This window comes from Procambarus clarkii, chromosome 37 (genome assembly GCF_040958095.1).
Source record: "Procambarus clarkii isolate CNS0578487 chromosome 37, FALCON_Pclarkii_2.0, whole genome shotgun sequence".
Classification (NCBI taxonomy): domain Eukaryota; kingdom Metazoa; phylum Arthropoda; class Malacostraca; order Decapoda; family Cambaridae; genus Procambarus; species Procambarus clarkii.
Window position 1 is genome coordinate 12,170,846 of NC_091186.1, and position 25,674 is coordinate 12,196,519.

Here is a 25,674-nt window from a genome sequence, read left to right on the forward strand (position 1 = left end):
ACCAACCCTACCTAACCTAACCTAACCTATCTTTATAGGTTAGGTTTGGTTAGGTAGCCGAAAAAGTTAGGTTAGGTTAGGTTAGGTAGGTTAGGTAGTCGAAAAACAATTAATTCATGAAAACTTTGCTTATTAGGCAAATCCGGCCTTGCATAGTAGGCTGAGAAGTGCGTTCTGGCTACTAGGTACGACATATATATATATATATATATATATATATATATATATATATATATATATATATATATATATATATATATATATATTTATATATATATATATATATATATATATATATATATATATATATATATTTATATATATATATATATATATACATTATATATGTATATATATATATGCATATATATATATTATATATATATATATTATATATATATATATATATATATATATATATATATATATATATATATATAATATATATATACATACAAACACATATATATATACATATATATATATGTGTGTGTGTGTGTGTGTGTATACAGTACACACATGTCTTCACATTTCATAAATATGTAAACCTTAGGAAACGTTCAGCTTAAAATGCTGAACCTCACAAGTTACTGCGGTTTTGCACGACAACTCTTAAAATAAAAGAGAGTACACATTCATTGCATATATCACTCTTGGTCTAGCCTGGTACTAACCCAGCTAAATAAGAAATGCTATCATAAGTGAGAGCTTGGAACTATACCAAGGCAGAATCCAAGTCATTACAGACTATTGGCACTTCAAAATTTAGCTTGTACTTCATGTATAAAAAAAATTGAGAATAGATTTAATTACTATTGACACAGTACTGACCTCACGATAATGCCCAGAGCTTAATCACTGACAAGGTTAGATCCTCTCTTGACAACTGACTCCACAGGTATGGGAGATGAAGGCAGTGGGGCTGCTGTGGGCAACATTATCCAGAGGATGCCAACCCTGCATGCAACTGTAAAGGACTCAATTCTACTGAGGATGTCCCTTAACCTTAATGAGGTTCATAATCTGATTCATATCCCCCACATCAACGGTGGCAGGCACCAGGTCGTATTTAATTTCCTGCCGTCCACCGCCAATATTCGTGGGGACCTGGGAAACGTGGATGACCTGCTCAAGCAATGCTGGATGCTGAATGTGTTGAACTTGTTGCACCTGTTGTTGATGCTGCTGGGTCTGTACTGCTCTCATATCAATAACAGCAGTCTGGTGCTGATTAGGAACAGCTGTGTGTATTTGGATGGGTCCGGTAAGTTGCACGGTTGAGCCCGATGACGGCACTGCAGTTACAGTTCGTCCTGTGTGTATCTGCACATGCTGTGGCTGTGTGTGATGAATAACTTGCTGCTGTTGCTCTTGCTGCTGATATTGCTGTTGTACTTGCTGGGACTGTGCTATTGTAACATTTTTAACTGATAGGTGCGGTGCCTTACGCTTCTTATCACAGCGTCTACGATGCGCCTCGTATAATTTACGATACAAAAACACAAACCGGCATTCTTCACATTTGAATGGTCCCTCTCCAGTGTGTTTGGCTTTATGTGTCTGTAAATCTTGAACAGTCTGGAATGAAGCATCACACTCATGGCATTCAAAAGGTCGGTCCTGCCGCTGTTCTTTCTTTTGTCTCTTAAAAGTCGGATTGCTTGGATTGAAAGGAATATTGCTAGTATTGTTCTGCTGTTTATTGTGCTGTGCCGTATTTTTAGCTGCAGGTCTGTTGTTGCTTTGTGGTTGATGTTGCTGTTGTTGCTGCTGCTGTTGCGGGTGCTGGTGCTGCTGTTTTGAGTTTAGTTGTTGATGTGTGGGGAATTGTCGTTTTATAGGAGCTGGCATTATGATTGGTTTTGGTGGGTTGGGCATCATTGCACGCTTTTTCTGGCACCGTGTCTTATGACTTCTAAAATGGCTTTTATACATAAATGTGAAATGACAGTCTTCACAAGTAAAAGGACCATCCCCACTGTGTTTCTTTTTATGCTCATTTAATTCAGTTGGATCAATAAATGATGCAGTGCACTGGTCACACTTGTACGGTCGATCTTTGGTATCTAGCGCTATTACAAGTCGTTGCTGTTGTGGCTCCTGTGGGTGCTGCTGCTGTTGCTGTTGTTGTTGTTGCTGTTGTTGTTGTTGTTGTTGTGCATGTTCTTGAGGTTGCTGGTGGTGGTGGTGATGAATTGTGGCAACAGTTCTGTGTGGCTGTTCGGGTGCTGCAGTCAAAACATAACTTGAGGCAGTGTACGTGGGAACGTTGACCTGTGCTTGTATGGCTGTTATATTTGCAGCATTAATGGCATGAGGGGCTGTAGTTACTACCTGATACCTAGTAGAAGGGGCAACTTCATATATCTGGTGAAGTTCTCCACCATAGGCTCTCTTGTACGCAGTCAATTGAGGGTCTTGGTGAATTATTTGTTGCTGTTGTTGCTGCTGTTGTTGTTGCTGCTGCTGTTGCTGCTGCTGTTGTTGCTGCTGCTGCTGCTGTTGTTGTTGCTGCTGTTGTTGCTGCTGCTGTTGTTGTTGCTGCTGTTGTTGTTGTTGTTGTTGCTGTTGTTGATGTTGCTGCTGTTGTTGCTGTTGCTGCTGCTGCTGCTGCTGCTGTTGTTGCTGTTGCTGCTGCTGCTGCTGCTGATGCTGGTGTTGATGAGCTGGGGCTGGCTGGGGTGTTGGGGTTTGTGGTGCTGCAGTCATAACAATCTGGACAGTAGGTAACTCTCCCTTTTGATGCGTCTGCTTGTGCATCTCAAAGTATGCCTTATCCGAGTACGAGGCATTGCACTGCTCGCACTTGTAGACTTTCGTGGAGGCATTATTCATAAAGAGCTTAAGATCAAGTGGGATATCCATTGTGGAGCATGACCCTAGAAGCTCTGGATCAATTCTGCCGGTAAAAAGTCCTAGTTCGGTAAAAATACTTGTGTGCTGCTCAGCTTTTCCTCAAGTTCTTGATGCAGTCTGAAAGAATTAGAAATAAAATACTGTAAGAGTGCATCATAGCAGTATTTACCAAACCAAAGCACTTTTTGATATCTTTGTACAAATTGGAGATACTATACAGTACTGAGTTATACAGTATGACTAAATACAACATTCATTCATGTACAGTATAGTCTATGACATAACATCCTACAGTATATACATGTTGCACTGCATTAAACTTTTTCCTATGGAACTAGTCTCCTGTAAGGTCAAAATTAATTACAAAAATGAATGTGAATTCTAGTTCGAACCCTCGTCACGGCCCTTATGGATTTGTTCTAATGTAAATTCTATATACTGTAACTGGGTTTTTCTATGGGTCATTCCATACCAAATCATCACGGCTCTCAACTTGATGTACATATCTCACATGTACATGAAATTTGTACGGATGCTAGAGTACATGACGTACAGTAATATACATATGCAAAATTTTAGCCCCTAGTGATGCTAATGTGATAAAAAAAAATACATTTTTACAACAAGCTCAACAAGAAAAATTCATAACTTTGCTTCTAATTGAGTTAGAACCTTCATGTTGGACTTGTTTTGAAACTAAGAAAACATTATCATCATTAAAAACAGTTTTATATTAAAAAATGATTTTTTTCATTTAAAGATCACATGACATAACCTTTGAATTTGAATATATAAACACCAGCATTGAAATTAATGAAATGCCTCTCTCTGGATAAGCTCCAGAAGCTCCTTGAAGCTATCTCAATGAGATGGCTCCCAACTGATGGGTCACACCAGTCATGGCGCTCTGTTTGGCCTACCGGAGACCAGAACCAAAACCTGGCCTCCCTCCATTCACAGTGATGCAGAGAGCAAGTGACACTCTGCCACCCCACTGAGAAAGCATCCAGAAAGTCAGCGAACCAAAACAGACCACTGCTAGATTCAAAAACACTGAAACCTAGAAACTACCAAATGAACTTCCAGGGCAATGTAAACACCCTCCAACAGTAACATGGGCTACTCCCTGAGCCTGGCCTCGGGCCGGGCTTGGGGAGTAGAAGAACTCCCCAGTCAGAATCTTGAGGTAGATGATTTCAGGGCTTAGTGTCCCCGCGGCCCGGTCCTCGACCAGGCCTCCACCCCCAGGAAGCAGCCTGTAGCAGCTGTCTAACTCCCAGGTACCTATTTACTGCTAGGTAACAGGGGCATCAGGGTGAAAGAAACATTTTGCCCATTTGTCTCCGTTTCCACCGGGGATCAAACCCGGAACCTCAGGACTACGAATCCGAAGCGCTGTCCACCCAGCTGTAAGGCGCCCAGGAGCCCATTCTTACAGCGCCCAGCTGTAAGAATGAGCTCGTTTGTATATAGAACTCCCAAAACCCCATCAAGCAGGTATCAGTGGGGAAGGGGGGAAGGGCAGTAAACTAAAAAAAAAACTGCAGGTATTCACCATTGTCTAAATATCAGCCCTGGACATGTTAACAAAGATGGCTATGAGAGCAGCATAATTATGAACATCGTGAGCATGAGGGTAGACTGCAGGCTGGCTGCACTCAATAACAATGTGGACGACCTGAGAAATACAAGCCTTAGAACAGGGAACCAAGGAAGTAGGAGCAATCCACAAAGCATCCACAGAAACAGAATTGATGCCACAAAGGTAGAGGTGAAGAATCAAAAAGCCAGAAGAGGAAAGCGGCAACACAGCAGCCGACGAAGGTTAATTAAGGCCCGAACCCAGTGGTTGTGGTGAAGGGGTAGAACTGGAGAAACAAAACAGCCCATGAAGCCACACTTTACCCAGTGGGCCTCTAAATGAGGCCCAGCCAAGTCCAAACCTGGGACAGAACCAACTGGGACTTCTGCAAGTTCATCAGGAACCAGAATCCAGAGCTGGTAAAGAACCAGATCCCTGGCTAGTAGACATGCAGACCAGCTGAGAGCCCACTCCATAAATAAAGTAAAAGGAACTATAAATAAAGTTCCTTTTTTTATTTATAAGGTGCAAGAAACTGCATTATATAAATATCGTGAGAAACAATTAAAATAAATGGACAAAGTTATTCCTGTATGGCATCTTCCCTTATTTCTGCTGCAAATTCCCTGGGCCGCTACAGCTAAACCTCAAGAGATAGAGACTTTTTATTTTGAATTTTGTGCTTCCTGGATGCTAATTAACAATGTTAAAAAAAAAAATTTGTCAGAACAATTTATTCTTTTGCACACCAAGGGACATCAGCTATTAACACTTTCGCGCTCTCCGCAAAGGTCACTCAGCCAACCGAATGTGCGCGCTGCGTTTTTATCGCTTAAGCGTAAAAACAAAAATGTGTATACTCTTTTTACTCTTCTGACCTTAGTTCTCATGCTACGTATTTCATTTTGGTACCAACGTGTTCGCAATAAAATTCTCTAGAAGAACATCAGTAAAATAAGTCACGAAACATATAGGGATACCAGCACCAAATAAATAACTACAGTACGTAGATGACTCGCCGTGAGCGCCCATCAGCAACAAAATGTTTTTACTCTTGGGATTGTAATCACCTCCACACTTGTTCTACAGCGTTAATTTTGGTATCAATGGACTCGCAATGAAATTCCCAACACGGTGATATGAATATAAGCATAGAATAATGATGCAGCCCGCCCGCAAGAGTGTGGGAAGTGGTGAAATTGTTACCCGGTATCGGTGACGGGACGACGCACGGCGCTTTGAAAGTTTATACTTATTTCACTCTCATGACATTAATTTTCTATGTACGTCATTCATTTTTATGTCAATGTGTTCGCAATAGAATGTTCTATGTGCCCATAGGTAAAAAATATCAACAAAGCATAAGTTAGAATAGCGACAAATATAAAACAACGCTGGAACATATCAGTGAGTGTCAAACACACACGAAATATTTTTACTTTTGTTATGTTTGTCAAGTTTATACTTGTTGCACACAGTTATTTTTGGTTGTATATTGATCGGAATAAAATTCCCTAAACAGACATATGCATATAATACATGATATGGGGGAAGAATTACCAGTATAAACGGCTAAAGTCACCCACCTGCAACCCGTTTGGGACAAAATACCATTTGATCGAAGTTATCCACACCTTTCATGAACTTATTGTACCATGCAGCCTAGTGGTGAGAAAGAGAGCCTCATAGCGCGCAGTTTGAAACAAACCCAAAGTAAATCGGATAAAAATTGAATTTTATACAAATATTTTAAAAGTAGACATAACTTTATGTCCACTATGCGTTTGCGTTAGACGAAACCGAACGCGCCGGCGCGTCCAGATAGCGCGAAAGTGTTAACAGGTGCACAGCCCAGGGGTTAATTAATGTAAAACTATTTCTAATGAAAGCAATGCTTCCTTAGCTTCAAACTAAGTGCAGTGTGAAGGGTATACCCACTTAGATGCAAAGTTATGATTTTTTTGAGCGTGTAAGCAAAATTTTTTTTGTTCACATTGATAATCCTGATGTATGAATGTCATGCATCAATGAGCACTAAAATGTTGCCAATTTAAATGACTTTTTACCTGAGGGCCACTAACACACTAATAGCCTCGATGAGGACAGAAAGCAGGCAGCTTGTCAAAGGTCCCCACATTTGCTTTGATGATTTTTTTCCGACTAGATATTAAAATTTAACAGAGTTTTGGCATTTATGGCTTTGGCAGACAGGCAGTTTCATAGTTTATACCCTGTAAGTGAAAAAGGCCTCTCCTGCTTTCAGTCCTACATTGTGGCATGCTGAACTAGAACCCATTGCTCCTTGTTTGTGTTACATCTGACCTTTTGAAGAAATTGTCTGGATCAACATCCTCCAAATTGTTCAGTATTTTAAAGATTTCGATGAAATCAACCCTGTCATGCCTGGTTTACAGTGCTGTTAGCCGAGACCCTTCTTGTCCTCAAATATCATACTAAATTTCATGAGTCAAAGATGGTCTGGTTGACAGTCCACTTTTTATGATGATTTAGCACGGAATGACATGTATTACAATTTTGATAGTAGATGATATATATATTCCACTGAGCATTAAAATCCAGTACAGTACTATATTGTATCAGCCCATTCTCCTAAATGATAATACAGTACTTATAGCAGAGATCTGGTCAAATATACAAAAATGTGCTCTATACTGGATCCAAAAATTTCACATTTTGTATTACTGAATTAGACTAAATGGCATACCATTAAAACAGAAATGTAACTAAAGAGCCTAAACTAAACTGTCCAAGCAATCCTAGGCCTAGTACATATATTTTAGGCCTAGCAGAGTACATATATGTGCTTTAACAGGTTTAGGAATGTTCAAGTTTGGTTTTTAGATTTTTCCCAAAAACATAAGTAGTACAAAAAATTATTTTTTTGGGGGGTGGGGTTCAATATACACTATTAGCATATTCAGCCAAATAGTTACTACATGTACCTGTACAATACTATCATTTTGACAGCATGGGTTATTGTATACATGAATGTATAATTTGCTGTATACATATTCATGTACTCATGTTGTATACATGAAAGTATACAACAATTACATGTGCTTACAAGGCTAATATTTACCAACCACTAAAACTATTTAAATTATTCATCCGTTAATGAGCACTAATATTTTTTCCTCAATAAAACTTGTCTCTAGCATGGTCTACCAAGATAGTAATACTGTATGAAAGGGAGTGACAAAAAGACTAGCATTCCAGTGGAGGGAATTGTAGCAGCTCTTAGGTCTAGTATTGAGAGACTGTATAGACCAGAAAAATGCTTGTATGATACAGGTGTGGTTTTCAGTTCTGGTACAATTACGCACTATTCTTATGCACTACCACTGACTAATAAAACTACTCAAATGTTTTATTTAGAAAATCATTGAATTCAGCTATTATGTGAAATGTGCTTTATTTGAAAGTAGGTACACAATTTCCTGGAGATAAGGGGCCAAGGAGTTGAGGTTTCTTCAATTGGAAACTTGCACAAATACACTACTTACAAATTACACACTACTGGCAGCAAGCAATAATTTATATATTTAGTTAAAAATATAACCTCCCACCTCCAAAATCGAAATTCAGTTTGGTTGCTCCCATAGTCAACTCAAGCTCCCTCCACTGACCTCAACAAACTCCATAAGCAGATCCTGATTACCTCAATATAGAACCTGAGCATATCGAGGCAGGTGTTTCTGCACTTGGAAGAAAAGTAGTAGAACCAGGCAGCCCAAAGCAAGTAATGACTATCTTGAAGCAGGCTCTGGCCATCCAAAGACATATAATTCCCACTGTCAAGAGCAAGAAGCTTGTACTAAGGCCTGTCAAGCCCCTTAGATGGCCTAAGGCCTAGGACAAGTACTGAAGTAGGTACTGTAATCAATAGGCAGTTCATATCCATTCAAAAGTAGTTCCTGGCCATCAGGAGGTAATTCCTTGTTTGGAGGCTGGTCCTGGCCATGCTAGGTGGTTTATTCCCATCACAAATTAGGTCCTGGCCAGCCAAAGCTAGTTTTTGCCTCTCCAGAATCAGGACCTAGTTGCTTTGAAAAAGGTCCTGGTTAATCTGAGGCAGAACTGGTGCACCACAAGGAAAGTGTAGGAAACCCTCCAAGGCAGGTATGAGGCACATCAAGGCAGATGTGAGGCACCTCAAGACAGATGTGGAGTACCCCAAAGCAGGTATGAGGAACCCAAAGGCAATGTGAGGTACCCCAAGGAAGATGTGGGGAGCCTAAAGACAGGTGTGGTGCACCCTAAAACAGGTGTAGGGCACCTTGAGGCAGTTATGGTGTACCCCAAGACTGACATGGTGCACTCCTAAGTAGGTATGGAGCACCCCTAAGCAGTTGGGGTACACGAAGGCAGGTGTGAGGCATCTCAAACCATTTCACTGGTCCCCCAAGGCCGTCAAATCCGACACCCCAGGAGCCAGGCTCAAGTGGTGCCCAAGACATCAGTAGTGTGAGGTTGAGCCTCAAGGCCGCCCTTCGCCCTCTGGCCTCTCCCCGCCCTCTTAGCATGACACGCCCCCCCTGACCCAACTCTTGCCCACTAGCCACACCCCCCTCACCACACCACGACCCTCTCCTCCCATGACACAGCCTGTCACGCCTCCATGACGCCAAAGTCACAATAAATACAACCCAGTAAATCAGCAATAGCACTGGGTAGCCATTTGAAAATGTGGTTGCCATTACCACCCATATTTATATACCAAATTTGGGCGCTTTCGGTGGCCTCCTGGCGGCTTATATAATTATTAACAGCTTACCTGCGTGGGTAGTGAGGTGCTGAACTGGTTAGATGGTGAAAAAGTTCTTCACAGAGGCCGAAATTAGTGGGAAAAGAAATAACGATTCTCGATCGACGCTACCTTCGCCATTTGCATGTAAACAACAGCCTCAGCGAAGCTCTCCCGAACATCTTCCGCATTTATTATAACTTCTCCTAGACCACATTTATAAATTTTATAAGTACATTTTAATTTGAGTCACTTTCTAAATATGAATATGAAGCAGAGTAGAGATTGGATAAGCAGGGAAGGAAATATAAGTGAATACGTAGGGAGGGCGGCGGGGAGGTGCTCTGGACAGTCTTTAGCTCCCGACCAAATTTCTACAAATATATTTTCAGCGACTAAATATTGCTATTAGATACAATAAAATATAATTGTCAGTGGCGAATATTCGATGAGACGCATCAGTAAACACAACTGCACTGTCAAAAATAATACAGGTGAGCAACATGTCTTGTACAGTAAGGGGGGGATTCCGATGTGCATTGAATTTTTGTAACTAGCTCATCAAGATTGTAACTTCCTTAGCTAAATGAATTGTGAGTGTAGAGAGTAGATTATGTCAAATGCCAATAATATACTCGTTCCATGGGCCCATTATGTGCTATGTAACCCTTTCCACTACCGCCCACAAGATGGGTATGGGGTGCATAATAAATGAACTAAACTCTGCATGCCGTTCTCATGCAGACGTGAAATTTATCTGATGGCTATTAACACTCCAGTGACCTCGGCGAGGACAGAAAGCCGCCGGCTTGTCAAGGGTCACCCTATTTGCTCTGATGCTTTTTCCGGTTGGATCTTAAAATTTAAGTCTTTACATTTACGGCTTTGGCGGGTAGGCAGTTCCATGGGTTTATAACTCTGTGGGTGAGAAAGCATCTCTTGTTCTCAGTTCTCGTGGATCAACATCCTCGAAATTGTTCAGTATTTTACAAAGTTTCGATGAGATCCGCTCTGTCATGTCCCGACTTTTATACCCCTGGATATTTTGACCAGACCACACACTAGAAGGTAAAGAGACGACGACGTTTCCGGCCGTCCTGGACCATTCTCAAGTCGAATCGACTTGAGAATGGTCCAGGACGGATCGAAACGTCGTCGTCCCTTCACCTTCTAGTGTGTAGTCTGGTCAACATACTTTAGCCACGTTATTGTGACTCATCGCCTGCCCCTGGATATTCTCCCAATTCTAACCCAGCTGTGGTGGAGGAAGGGTGCGTCCTAGGCAGCTCTAGAGAGCTGTGAACTTGTGATCCAGTGACTTTGATGGATGATGACGATTCCAGGCCTCTTTTAGGTAGCAATGATCAGGAGAAACAAACGAAAAACTGCGCAGAGTTAAGTGATATTGACAGTGATGTTCCCTACACCGAAGAGCAATCAAGTTCAAGTTGCAAGTTCCGATTGCAAGTTCCCTGCAATCAGCTTTTTTTATGCAGACAAGTATAGACCCAGAACTTAACCTCTTATCCACTATCTATGACAATAATCACTTTAATGATCTAAATTGCAGATATTTTGCAGCACATGATGTAAACAATGTATTAACTCATAATCACAATATCTCTGTAATCAATTTGAACGTTAGATCCCTAGGTAAACACTTCGATGATGTTAGTGCCTTGATTGAAACTATTGGCAACAAATTCTCTTTTATTATACTTACTGAAACATGGTTGAAAGAGGATACTACTCAACTCTTTAACATGCCTAACTACTCAGCAATTCACAACTGTCGTCAACTTCAGAGAGGTGGTGGCACTGCTCTTTACTACCACCAAGAACTAACATGCTTAAAAGAAATTAGAACTAGAGACTGCTGTGGGGAGTATATCTTCGCCAGCTTTAGAGTCAAAGGTGCCGAGTCTGTCCTGTCTGTGGGTGCAGTTTATAGAATTCCCAACACTGATGTGTCTGAATTCAACTCAAACCTTAGAAATCTAATACTTGATAACAGACTGAACAAAAACCACCTAATTATCGCAGGGGACTTTAATATTGACCTCTGCGAGCCAGAACACCCTACTGCTGTTCGCTTCCTCAACTGTATGAATTCCTGCTTCCTCATACCCTTAATCACTAGACCTACTAGAATCACTGATAGCACTGCCACGACTCTAGATCACATCTGGACCAACATAACCTCTCCGCTTACTTCAGGTATAATCACCGATAGCACTACAGACCATTACCCCACATTTCTCTTAACTAACATTAGCAAACCACCTCTAGAAACAAGGGAGTTAAGCTTTAGGCTGCACAATGAAACTGCTATAAACAATTTTATAACTGCTGCTGATAATGTCAACTGGGAGTCCGAGTTAGGTAACATAGGGGACATCAACCTAGCAGTGCAATCTTTTCTACAAACAACTCTTAGCCTTTATAACACCCACTGTCCTAGGCTTACAAAACAAGTCACAAGCAAAAGGCTTAACAATCCTTGGCTTACAAAGGGAATACTTAAATCCATTAACAAAAAACACGACCTTGAGAAGAAGTATAGGTTAGGAATTGTCTCCAAAGAATTCTCAAAGAATTACTCATTATTGCTATCTAAGATAATTAGACGAGCCAAAACTAAATACTACGAAGATAAATTTACCCAAATAAAGAGCAACATTAAACAAACTTGGAGAACAATTTCACAAATATTGGGATCAAAGAAGTCTTTAAATAACAAACCGACTCTCCTGTCTAATAACGATGGTCAGCTTTCAGCCTCTGATTCTGCTATTGAGTTCAATAGGTTCTTCTCTTCCATTGGTTCATCCCTTGCAAATGATATTCCATCTTCCAGTACTGACATTAAGGACTATCTTACAGGTAACTATCCACAGTCTCTGTACCTAAAGCCTATTAACTCCACTGACGTCAATGAGATAATCCTTTCCCTTAAAACCAAGTCTGGTGCCCTTGAGGAGATACCAACTTTAATTTACAAAAAAGCCTCCAGATCTTTAGCCCCTGCTATTGCTTTGCTCTTCAACAAGTCACTTGAACTCCAAACCTTTCCAGATATTCTAAAAAAGCGAGAGTAACGCCTGTCCACAAATGTGGTGATCTCACAGATGTTAACAACTACAGACCTATATCAATCCTGCCAAACTTGTCAAAAAAATTTGAAAAACTAATCTATAAGCAGCTTTACTCATATCTAGCCAAACTCAATATACTTAGCCCTTGCCAATATGGCTTCAGGCCCAAAAAAAGCACTAACGATGCACTTATTAGTATGCTTAACTCGATTCATACAGCTCTTGATAAAAAGGAGTTCCCTGTTGGGTTATTTGTAGACCTGCGTAAAGCTTTTGATACTGTCAACCACCAAAACCTTCTTCTTAAATTACATCATTATGGAGTCAGAGGACACTCCCTACAATACCTCGAATCCTACCTTACTGACAGGCTCCAATATGTTTCTGTGAATAATACAATTTCTCCCACCCTACCCATAAACATTGGTGTTCCTCAGGGCAGCATACTTGGCCCTCTCCTCTTTCTCATCTACATTAATGACCTTCCTAATGCCTCCCAACACCTCAAACCAATTCTATTTGCTGACGACACAACCTTCATTTACTCCAGTCCTGACCCTCTTGCTCTAAATGCCACAGTAAATACTGAGCTAAATAAAGTCCATCTTTGGCTAACTGCCAACAAACTCACCCTTAACATTGACAAAACTTTCTATATTCTGTTTGGCAATAAATCCTCTAGTCAAATAAATCTCAAAATAAACAATACCCAAATTTGTAACAAATTAGATGGCAAATTCCTTGGCATTCTCATTGACCACAAGCTGAATTTCCAGGGACACATTCTAAATATATCAAAAAAAGTTTCAAAAACTGTGGGCATTCTTTCTAAGATCAGATATTATGTACCACGCCCTGCCCTGGTGACTCTCTATTACTCCCTTATCTATCCATATCTCAACTATGGTATTTGTGCTTGGGGTTCTACTACCCAAAATCACTTACGTCCTCTAATTACCCAACACAAAGCTGCTATTAGAACAATATCCAACTCTGGCCCCAGACATCACTCGGTACCCCTACTCAAATCTCTGAATATGTTAGACATTAAGTCACTGCACATTCTCTCATGTGTATTATACATATATAAAACGCTAAACTATAATGCCAATCCTGATCTCAAAAGCTTCATAGAAGGTTGTAACAGAACCCATGAGCACCACACCAGAAATAAATACAGTTTTGATATTCCTAGAGTACGACTTAATCAAACTAGAAATGCTCTACAAATCAAGGGGCCCAGAATGTGGAATGACCTTCCCAACCATGTTAAAGACTGTACCTCTCTCAACCAGTTTAAGATAAAAACTAAACACTACCTAATAAATTCCCTGTAACCTACCTCACTCCTCTATTATCAACCCATGTCTGTTATTTTCTTTTTTTAATCAACACTGTTTGTCAACCTATTGTATTTGTGCTGCTTTTTCAGTCATGTTCCCCCTTTTTTTTTATCTTTATTTGTATTTGTTCTCAACACTTTTTATTCTTTATGCTCAATTAGTATTAAGTTCTAGATATTAATGTTTTTCTTGCCCGAAACGCATTGCGTAATAGTGGCTTTAGGCATTGTATGTACTAGCTCTATCTATATATCAATCCATTAATGTAACATCACTTGTATGTATATACCTTACCTGAAAGAGGTGTAGGGAACGTCGACAGACGGGACCTGGGTTTCAAAGTTCTATACAAACTCAGCAGGAAAATTTCACCTGAAGGATGCAAGATTAGTGGAAGGAAGCGGCTGTTATTTACCTCGACATGTCAACTATTGCACTACCCATAGCTCTGCTATTCAATAAATCTCTTGTGTCATACTTTTCCTGATATCCTTAAAAATCTCAGAGTAACGCCAGTTCATAAAGGAGGCAAGACAGCTCACATAAATAATTACAGACCAATATCAAATCTACCTATATTGCTAAAGGGATCTGGGAGTTATGATTAGTAAGAATTTAAAACCAAAAGATCAGTGCATGAATGTTCGCAATAAGGCAAAAAGGACACTGGGATTTATTAATCGAAGCGTTAGTAACATGACACCTCACGGGAGACATGGTACATCCATCCATTACTTCCATCTGTGGTGGAAGATGGTAGTGTTCAACCCCGTGTGGTGGAAGATGGTAGTGTTCAACCCCGTGTGGTGGAAGATGGTAGTGTTCAACCCCGTGTGGTGGAAGATGGTAGTGTTCAACCCCGTGTGGTGGAAGATGGTAGTGTTCAACCCCGTGTGGTGGAAGATGGTAGTGTTCAACCCCGTGTGGTGGAAGATGGTAGTGTTCAACCCCGTGTGGTGGAAGATGGTAGTGTTCAACCCTGTGTGGTGGAAGATGGTAGTGTTCAACCCCGTGTGGTGGAAGATGGTAGTGTTCAACCCCGTGTGGTGGAAGATGGTAGTGTTCAACCCCGTGTGGTGGAAGATGGTAGTGTTCAACCCCGTGTGGTGGAAGATGGTAGTGTTCAACCCCGTGTGGTGGAAGATGGTAGTGTTCAACCCCGTGTGGTGGAAGATGGTAGTGTTCAACCCCGTGTGGTGGAAGATGGTAGTATTCAACCCCGTGTGGAGGAAGATGGTAGTGTTCAACCCCGTGTGGTGGAAGATGGTAGTGTTCAACCCCGTGTGGTGGAAGATGGTAGTGTTCAACCCTGTGTGGTGGAAGATGGTAGTGTTCAACCCCGTGTGGTGGAAGATGGTAGTGTTCAACCCCGTGTGGTGGAAGATGGTAGTGTTCAACCCCGTGTGGTGGAAGATGGTAGTGTTCAACCCCGTGTGGTGGAAGATGGTAGTGTTCAACCCCGTGTGGTGGAAGATGGTAGTGTTCAACCCTGTGTGGTGGAAGATGGTAGTGTTCAACCCCGTGTGGTGGAAGATGGTAGTATTCAACCCCGTGTGGAGGAAGATGGTAGTGTTCAACCCCGTGTGGTGGAAGATGGTAGTGTTCAACCCCGTGTGGTGGAAGATGGTAGTGTTCAACCCCGTGTGGTGGAAGATGGTAGTGTTCAACCCCGTGTGGTGGAAGATGGTAGTGTTCAACCCCGTGTGGTGGAAGATGGTAGTGTTCAACCCCGTGTGGTGGAAGATGGTAGTGTTCAACCCTGTGTGGTGGAAGATGGTAGTGTTCAACCCCGTGTGGTGGAAGATGGTAGTGTTCAACCCCGTGTGGTGGAAGATGGTAGTATTCAACCCCGTGTGGTGGAAAATGTTGAAACAAAAGCTCATGAAAAATGGTTTACTAAAATAGAAGTTGAAGATATATGGTTAATAATAGCATTACCGTTGATTGCAGAGGATGCACGAATGTTGAACAAGAAGAAGTGTTGGAATGTTGCAGACGATGAGACACAATAACGTGGCTGAAGGTATGGTGACCACATCACACACCAGAAGATGGAGGAACACGACAACGTTTTGATCTATCCTGGACCATTATCAAGTCGTATGTGATAGGAAAGAGATTGATTGATGAAGAATAAGCCACCCAAGAGGTGGCACGGGCATGAATAGCCCGTAATGAGAAAGAGATTGATTGATTGATGAAGATTAAGCCACCCAAAAGGTGGCACGGGCATGAATAGCCCGTAAGTGGTGGCCCTTTTGAGCCATTACCAGTATCAAGAGCTGATACTGGAGATCTGTGGAGGTGCGACTGCACCCTGCGTGACGGGAGATGTCTCCCGTGGATGAGTAGATTGATGATTGATGAAGATTAAGCCACCCAAGAGGTGGCACGGGCATGAATAGCCCGTAAGTGGTGACCAAATGGTGTGAGAAAGAGATTGATTGATGAAGATTAAGCCACCCAAAAGGTGGCACGGGCATGAATAGCCCGTAAGTGGTGGCCCTTTTGAGCCATTACCAGTATCAAGAGCTGATACTGGAGATCTGTGGAGGTGCGACTGCACCCTGCGTGACGGGAGATGTCTCCCGGACCAAATGGTGACCAGATGATGGTGTGGTGATGCGTGTTGATTGAGAGAGAGAGAGAAGATTAAGCCACCCAAAAGGTGGCTTGGGCATGAATAGCCCATAAGTGGTGGCCCTTTCGAGCCATTACCAGTATCAAAAGATGATACTGGAGATCTGTGGAGGTGCGAATGCACCCTGCATGGCGGGAGATGTCTCCCTTGTGAATGTGTTAAGATGAAGATGAAGCCACCCAAAAGGTGGCACAGGCATGAAGAGCTCGTAAGTGGTGGCCCTTTTGAGCTATCACCAGTATCAATAGATGATACTGGAGATCTGTGGAGGTGCGACTGCACCCAGCGTGACGGGAGATGTCTCCCGGACCAAATGGTGTGATGAGTAGAGAGAGAGAGAAGATTTAAGCCACCCAAAAGGTGGCTTGGGCATGAATAGCCCATAAGTGGTGGCCCTTTTTGAGCCATTTCCAGTATCAATAGATGATACTGGAGATCTGTGGAGGTGCGACTGCACCCTGCGTGACGGGAAATGTCTCCCGTGGATGAGTAGATTTGATGATTGATGAAGATTAAGCCACCCAAGAGGTGGCACGGGCATGAATAGCCCGTAAGTGGTGACCAAATGGTGTGAGAAAGAGATTGATTGATGAAGATTAAGCCACCCAAAAGGTGGCACGGGCATGAATAGCCCGTAAGTGGTGGCCCTTTCGAGCCATTACCAGTATCAAGAGCTGATACTGGAGATCTGTGGAGGTGCGACTGCATCTGCGTGACGGGAGATGTCTCCCGTGTTGGACGCTGATCGATGATGATGATGAAGATTAAGCCACCCAAAAGGTGGCACGGGCATGAATAGCCCGTAAGTGGTGGCCTTTTTAAGCCATTACCAGTATCAAGAGCTGATACTGGAGATCTGTGGAGGTGCGAATGCACCCTGCATGATAGGAGATGTCTCCCTTGTGAATGTGTTAAGATGAAGATGAAGCCACCCAATAGGTGGCACGGGCATGAATTGGTAAGTGGTGGCCCTTTTGAGCCATCACCAGTATCAATAGATGATACTGGAGATCTGTGGAGGTGCGACTGCACCCAGCGTGACGGAAGATGTCTCCCGTGTTTTAAACAGATGAAGAAGATGAAGATGAAGCCACCCAAAAGGTGGCACGGGCATGAATAGCTCGTAAGTGGTGGCCCTTTCGAGCCATCACCAGTATCAAGAGCTGATACTGGAGATCTGTGGAGGTGCAAGTGCACTCTGCGTGACGGGAGGTGTCTCCCATGAATGTGTCCAAGATGACGATTAAACCATCCAAAAGGTGGCACGGGCATGAATAGCCCGTATGTGGTGGCCCTTTTGAGCCATTACCAATATCAAGAGCTGATACTGGAGATCTGTGGAGGTGCAACTGCACCCTGCGTGACGGGAGATGTCTCCCGGACCAAGTGAGTGGTGGGACCAAAAAAAACTGAGAAAGAGGAAGGAACGGGCAATAAATAAGGAAAAAGTGAGGTGAGGAGCAGGTAAGAGAAGAAGGTAATTTCTAGAGGAAGGTAAGAGCAAGATGAAAGGTGGATGGATGGATAGGATGAACATTACGAATGAGATGAAGGAAGAATGGGATAAGGTAAGAACAAGAGGAGGGTAAGAAAATTAAAAGAGGCTTGGCTTGAGTCATGTCACGTTTGTTAATAAGGTTAGAGCATTTAAGTATATATTGTGAAAGGGTCAACAGCAACAAAGCCCGGACTAAGGTTCATGTTGGGTAGACTGTGTATCAGAGCCGACTTGACAAGACGGCGTCTGTGAAGAGTAGAGGCAGGAAAGATTATTTTAGAGAACAACAACCAATCAATAGAATGATTAGAATCCCTAACATGACAGAAGAGAGCATTGTTTGTGTCTACAGACTTAACACTTCTTTTGTGTTCCTTGAGTCTGTCATTTAGTGTACGGCCAGTTTCCCCAAAGTACTGGAGAGGACAAGACGAACAGGAAACAGAGTAGACACCAGCAGCATTAGAAGCAGGAGCAGCAGTGTGAACCAGAGTACTACGAAGTGTGTTAGTTTGTCGAAAGGTGAGCTTTATGTCAAGAGAACGAAGGGTATTAGTGAGATTTTTTAGTTCAGACATGAAGGGACGGCAAAGCACAATGGTACTAGTGTTGGTAACAGGTTTGGGATGAAAGAAATTTCGTTTAGTTTAAGAATATGCACAGATTCAATCTATTTCTTTATTATGCACATCATACCCATCTTGTGGGGGGTAGTGCAAAGGATTACAGAGGCACATAATGGGCTCAGAGACTGAACCCAATAAACCAAGGCCAGTGAAAGATTTGTAAATAAAGGAAATTTCAAAATCAAGAAACTGAAGGTCACTGATGCGTAGTGAGGAGGGAGTTTATGGATTTAAACTATTTCACACAGATAGATATATTAGACGAGGAGGTGGAGTAGCCATATATGTTAGGGACAATTTGAAATGTAGTCCCAAAGAGGGAATCAAAACAGAGCCACACACAGAAACTATTTGGATTGAATTAAACGAAAAAGCTAATAATATTATAATAGGAGTAATATATAGGCCACCAAATTTAGACAGAATGGAAGCAAAGCATCTATGGGATGAAATATCTAGAGCATCTAGATCTAACAGTATTTATGTCATGGGTGACTTTAATTTTAGCGGAATAAACTGGTTGAACAAAACAGGGAATAGTGAAGCAGAAGATTTTCTAGAATTAATTGACGATTGCTTTCTTACGCAACACATTAAGGAACCAACACGGGAAAATAATATTTTAGATTTAGTGTTAACTAACAGGGAAACGCAAATTAATGACATCGAAATAGGGAGTGAGCTAGGGAGCAGTGATCACAAAGAAATCAGATTTAGCATAGAATGGAATAGACCAGTAGGAGAAAATTCTGTTAAAGTGCCAGATTTTCGAAAAGCTGATTTTAATAGCCTAAGAAATTTTTTGGGTCAAATTGATTGGAAAGGCTTGGGTATGGGGTGTGGGCCGGTCTTGGAGCGAGACATGAACCCAGCGATAGGTGACTTAAATGGGGATTTCGATGTGGATTCAATATATAACTTATTTAAGAATATTCTAAACAAAGCACAGGAACGTAGTATACCATACAAATTGAATAGATCGTATACTAATGACCCAAAGTGGATAACAAAGAATTTGAAGAACCTTATAGGTAAAAAGAGAGCTTGGTACAAAAGGATTAAAAATGGGGAGGTCACTTTAGAACAGGAATTCGTACAACTGGTTAGAAATGTTAAAAAAGAGATAAGGAAAGCAAAAAGAAACTATGAAGTTCGCATAGCAGGGCAAGCAAAGACAAATCCTAAAGGGTTTTTTCAGTTATATCGTACTAAGACTAGGGAAAGGATAGGTCCATTAAAAACTGAGACAGGTCAAATAACAGATAGTGATGAAGAGATGAGTAGTATTTTTAATAAATATTTTGTATCTGTATTTACTAAAGAGGAACTTAACAATATGCCTTCAGCCGAACAAGTCTATGTGGGTGGGGACGAGGACAGGTTGACGAGTTTAGCAGTTACCAGGGAGGATGTTCTTAAGAACATAAGAACATAAGAACAAAGGTAACTGCAGAAGGCCTATTGGCCCATACGAGGCAGCTCCTATTCTATAACCACCCAATCCCACTCATATACTTGTCCAACCCGTGCTTGAAACAATCGAGGGACCCCACCTCCACAATGTTACGCGGCAATTGGTTCCACAAATCAACAACCCTGTTACTGAACCAGTATTTACCCAAGTCTTTCCTAAATCTAAACTTATCTAATTTATATCCATTGTTTCGTGTTCTGTCCTGTGTTGATACTTTTAATACCCTATTAATATCCCCCCGGTTATGTCCATTCATCCACTTGTAAACCTCTATCATGTCACCCCTAGCTCTTCGCCTTTCCAGTGAATGCAACTTAAGCTTTGTTAATCTTTCTTCATATGAAAGATTTCTAATTTGGGGAATTAACTTAGTCATCCTACGCTGGACACGTTCAAGTGAATTTATATCCATTCTATAATATGGCGACCAAAACTGAACTGCATAATCTAAATGGGGCCTAACTAGAGCAAGATATAGCTTGAGAACCACACCAGGTGTCTTGTTACTAACGCTGCGATTAATAAATCCAAGTGTCCGATTTGCCTTATTACGAACATTTATGCATTGATCCTTTTGTTTTAAATTCTTACTAATCATAACTCCCAGATCCCTTTCGCAATCCGACTTCGCAATCACAACACCATCTAGCTCGTATCTTGTAACTCTATCATCATTACCTAACCTCAGAACTTTACATTTATCAGCATTAAACTGCATCTGCCAATCCTTTGACCATTTCAAAACCCTATCTAGATCAACTTGAAGTGATAGTGAGTCCTCCTCCGAATTAATTTCCCTACCGATTTTCGTATCATCGGCAAATTTGCAAATGTTGCTACTCAAACCTGAATCTAAATCATTTATATATATTATAAACAACAGAGGTCCCAGGACAGAGCCTTGAGGCACTCCACTTACAACATTTTCCCACTCTGACTTGATTCCATTTATACTAACTCTCTGTTTCCTTTGGTATAGCCATGCCCTAATCCAGCTTAATATAGCACCCCCAATACCATGAGACTCTATTTTTTTTTTTAATCAGTCTTTCATGTGGCACTGTATCAAAAGCTTTGCTAAAGTCAAGGTATACAACATCGCAATCCTTACCACTATCAACTGCCTCAACAATGCTAGAATAAAAAGATAACAAATTTGTTAAACATGAACGGCCATTTATAAAACCATGTTGCGACTCAATTATTAATTTATGTTTTTCAAGATGAAGACGAATTTTATTTGCTATTATAGATTCGAGTAACTTTCCCACAATAGACGTTAGGCTAATTGGTCGATAGTTAGACGCAAGTGATCTATCTCCTTTCTTAAAAACTGGTATCACATTAGCAACTTTCCAAAACTCTGGCACTCTGCCTGACTCTATTGATTTATTAAATATGGTTGACAGTGGGTCACAAAGCTCCTCTTTGCATTCTTTAAGCACCCTAGCAAACACTTCATCCGGCCCTGGGGATTTGTTTGGTTTGAGTTTTACTATTTGTTTAAGAACATCCTCCCTGGTAACTGCTAAACTCGTCAACCTTAAACAAATAGTAAACTTAAACTTAAACTTAATAGTAAAACTTAAACAAATTTAAATAGTAAATTTAAATAGTAAACTTAAACTTAATAGTAAAACTTAAACAAATAGTAAAACTCAAACCAAACAAATCCCCAGGGCCGGATGAAGTGTTTGCTAGGGTGCTTAAAGAATGCAAAGAGGAGCTTTGTGACCCACTGTCAACCATATTTAATAAATCAATAGAGTCAGGCAGAGTGCCAGAGTTTTGGAAAGTTGCTAATGTGATACCAGTTTTTAAGAAAGGAGATAGATCACTTGCGTCTAACTATCGACCAATTAGCCTAACGTCTATTGTGGGAAAGTTACTCGAATCTATAATAGCAAATAAAATTCGTCTTCATCTTGAAAAACATAAATTAATAATTGAGTCGCAACATGGTTTTATAAATGGCCGTTCATGTTTAACAAATTTGTTATCTTTTTATTCTAGCATTGTTGAGGCAGTTGATAGTGGTAAGGATTGCGATGTTGTATACCTTGACTTTAGCAAAGCTTTTGATACAGTGCCACATGAAAGACTGATTAAAAAAATAGAGTCTCATGGTATTGGGGGTGCTATATTAAGCTGGATTAGGGCATGGCTATACCAAAGGAAACAGAGAGTTAGTATAAATGGAATCAAGTCAGAGTGGGAAAATGTTGTAAGTGGAGTGCCTCAAGGCTCTGTCCTGGGACCTCTGTTGTTTATAATATATATAAATGATTTAGATTCAGGTTTGAGTAGCAACATTTGCAAATTTGCCGATGATACGAAAATCGGTAGGGAAATTAATTCGGAGGAGGACTCACTATCACTTCAAGTTGATCTAGATAGGGTTTTGAAATGGTCAAAGGATTGGCAGATGCAGTTTAATGCTGATAAATGTAAAGTTCTGAGGTTAGGTAATGATGATAGAGTTACAAGATACGAGCTAGATGGTGTTGTGATTGCGAAGTCGGATTGCGAAAGGGATCTGGGAGTTATGATTAGTAAGAATTTAAAACAAAAGGATCAATGCATAAATGTTCGTAATAAGGCAAATCGGACACTTGGATTTATTAATCGCAGCGTTAGTAACAAGACACCTGGTGTGGTTCTCAAGCTATATCTTGCTCTAGTTAGGCCCCATTTAGATTATGCAGTTCAGTTTTGGTCGCCATATTATAGAATGGATATAAATTCACTTGAACGTGTCCAGCGTAGGATGACTAAGTTAATTCCCCAAATTAGAAATCTTTCATATGAAGAAAGATTAACAAAGCTTAAGTTGCATTCACTGGAAAGGCGAAGAGTTAGGGGTGACATGATAGAGGTTTACAAGTGGATGAATGGACATAACCGGGGGGATATTAATAGGGTATTAAAAGTATCAACACAGGACAGAACACGAAACAATGGATATAAATTGGATAAGTTTAGATTTAGGAAAGACTTGGGTAAATACTGGTTCAGTAACAGGGTTGTTGATTTGTGGAACCAATTGCCGCGTAACATTGTGGAGGTGGGGTCCCTCGATTGTTTCAAGCACGGGTTGGACAAGTATATGAGTGGGATTGGGTGGTTATAGAATAGGAGCTGCCTCGTATGGGCCAATAGGCCTTCTGCAGTTACCTTTGTTCTTATGTTCTTATGAGACGAGAACACTTGTAGCCACTATATAATATACTTGCTCCAAACTTTACAAGAATGTAAATTCAACTTAATTTTTATGTTCTTTGTTACCCCAATGTACCTTCTTGTATATAAATAAATAAATAAATAAATAAGAGAAACACCAGGTTTACGAGGCTTAGGTAGACCATAGAAATAAGGATGAATAAGGAATGACACGAAAATGTTTTATTAGATGGCGAAGTAAACATAAGAACATAAGAACATAAGAACAAAGGTAACTGCAGAAGGCCTATTGGCCCATACGAGGCAGCTCCTATTCTATAACCACCCAATCCCACTCATATACTTGTCCAACCCGTGCTTGAAACAATCGAGGGACCCCACCTCCACAATGTTACGCGGCAATTGGTTCCACAAATCAACAACCCTGTTACTGAACCAGTATTTACCCAAGTCTTTCCTAAATCTAAACTTATCCAATTTATATCCATTGTTTCGTGTTCTGTCCTGTGTTGATACTTTTAATACCCTATTAATATCCCCCCGGTTATGTCCATTCATCCACTTGTAAACCTCTATCATGTCACCCCTAACTCTTCGCCTTTCCAGTGAATGCAACTTAAGCTTTGTTAATCTTTCTTCATATGAAAGATTTCTAATTTGGGGAATTAACTTAGTCATCCTACGCTGGACACGTTCAAGTGAATTTATATCCATTCTATAATATGGCGACCAAAACTGAACTGCATAATCTAAATGGGGCCTAACTAGAGCAAGATATAGCTTGAGAACCACACCAGGTGTCTTGTTACTAACGCTGCGATTAATAAATCCAAGTGTCCGATTTGCCTTATTACGAACATTTATGCATTGATCCTTTTGTTTTAAATTCTTACTAATCATAACTCCCAGATCCCTTTCGCAATCCGACTTCGCAATCACAACACCATCTAGCTCGTATCTTGTAACTCTATCATCATTACCTAACCTCAGAACTTTACATTTATCAGCATTAAACTGCATCTGCCAATCCTTTGACCATTTCAAAACCCTATCTAGATCAACTTGAAGTGATAGTGAGTCCTCCTCCGAATTAATTTCCCTACCGATTTTCGTATCATCGGCAAATTTGCAAATGTTGCTACTCAAACCTGAATCTAAATCATTTATATATATTATAAACAACAGAGGTCCCAGGACAGAGCCTTGAGGCACTCCACTTACAACATTTTCCCACTCTGACTTGATTCCATTTATACTAACTCTCTGTTTCCTTTGGTATAGCCATGCCCTAATCCAGCTTAATATAGCACCCCCAATACCATGAGACTATTTTTTTAATCAGTCTTTCATGTGGCACTGTATCAAAAGCTTTGCTAAAGTCAAGGTATACAACATCGCAATCCTTACCACTATCAACTGCCTCAACAATGCTAGAATAAAAAGATAACAAATTTGTTAAACATGAACGGCCATTTATAAAACCATGTTGCGACTCAATTATTAATTTATGTTTTTCAAGATGAAGACGAATTTTATTTGCTATTATAGATTCGAGTAACTTTCCCACAATAGACGTTAGGCTAATTGGTCGATAGTTAGACGCAAGTGATCTATCTCCTTTCTTAAAAACTGGTATCACATTAGCAACTTTCCAAAACTCTGGCACTCTGCCTGACTCTATTGATTTATTAAATATGGTTGACAGTGGGTCACAAAGCTCCTCTTTGCATTCTTTAAGCACCCTAGCAAACACTTCATCCGGCCCTGGGGATTTGTTTGGTTTGAGTTTTACTATTTGTTTAAGAACATCCTCCCTGGTAACTGCTAAACTCGTCAACCTGTCCTCGTCCCCACCCACATAGACTTGTTCGGCTGAAGGCATATTGTTAAGTTCCTCTTTAGTAAATACAGATACAAAATATTTATTAAAAATACTACTCATCTCTTCATCACTATCTGTTATTTGACCTGTCTCAGTTTTTAATGGACCTATCCTTTCCCTAGTCTTAGTACGATATAACTGAAAAAACCCTTTAGGATTTGTCTTTGCTTGCCCTGCTATGCGAACTTCATAGTTTCTTTTTGCTTTCCTTATCTCTTTTTTAACATTTCTAACCAGTTGTACGAATTCCTGTTCTAAAGTGACCTCCCCATTTTTAATCCTTTTGTACCAAGCTCTCTTTTTACCTATAAGGTTCTTCAAATTCTTTGTTATCCACTTTGGGTCATTAGTATACGATCTATTCAATTTGTATGGTATACTACGTTCCTGTGCTTTGTTTAGAATATTCTTAAATAAGTTATATATTGAATCCACATCGAAATCCCCATTTAAGTCACCTATCGCTGGGTTCATGTCTCGCTCCAAGACCGGCCCACACCCCATACCCAAGCCTTTCCAATCAATTTGACCCAAAAAATTTCTTAGGCTATTAAAATCAGCTTTTCGAAAATCTGGCACTTTAACAGAATTTTCTCCTACTGGTCTATTCCATTCTATGCTAAATCTGATTTCTTTGTGATCACTGCTCCCTAGCTCCCTAGCTCCCAAAGCTCTCTAGTCTTTGTCCTAAAGAGGACAAAGACTAGAGAGCTTTCTCAGTTTGCGGTTGAC

General features: G+C 40.7%; 2 protein-coding genes across 3 annotated transcripts; one reads left to right on the plus strand and one right to left on the minus strand.

The window, feature by feature from the left end:
• Positions 1-467: 467 nt before the first annotated feature.
• On the minus strand, positions 468-9,373 carry LOC123765760 (ras-interacting protein RIP3). Of its 2 annotated transcripts, none has more exons than XM_045754488.2 (2): positions 9,234-9,373; positions 468-2,973 (listed from the first exon to the last, which is right to left on the minus strand). In XM_045754488.2, exon 2 carries the CDS (start codon positions 2,863-2,865, stop codon positions 985-987), a length of 1,881 nt encoding a protein of 626 aa, XP_045610444.2. In that variant the 5' UTR covers positions 2,866-2,973; positions 9,234-9,373; the 3' UTR covers positions 468-984. The 2 variants fall into 2 exon arrangements, with proteins under 2 accessions (XP_045610444.2, XP_045610445.2); XM_045754489.2 differs by lacking the exon at positions 9,234-9,373 and adding an exon at positions 8,118-8,963.
• LOC138372130 (glutamine-rich protein 2-like) lies at positions 4,487-15,653 on the plus strand. Its single transcript, XM_069337446.1, has 2 exons — positions 4,487-4,621; positions 14,355-15,653. Exons 1-2 carry the CDS (start codon positions 4,487-4,489, stop codon positions 15,651-15,653), a joined length of 1,434 nt encoding a protein of 477 aa, XP_069193547.1.
• The last annotated feature ends 10,021 nt before the right edge of the window (positions 15,654-25,674 follow it).

Excerpts from the sequence above, each read along its gene's own strand:
- LOC138372130 (XM_069337446.1), top strand. The coding sequence starts at position 4,487 with ATGAGGGTAGACTGCAGGCTGGCTGCACTCAATAACAATGTGGACGAC. Across the intron at positions 4,622-14,354 it reads ACAGAATTGATGCCACAAAG|ACATGGTACATCCATCCATT; the intron begins GTAGAGGTGAAG and ends ACCTCACGGGAG.
- LOC123765760 (XM_045754488.2), bottom strand. The coding sequence starts at position 2,865 with ATGGATATCCCACTTGATCTTAAGCTCTTTATGAATAATGCCTCCACG.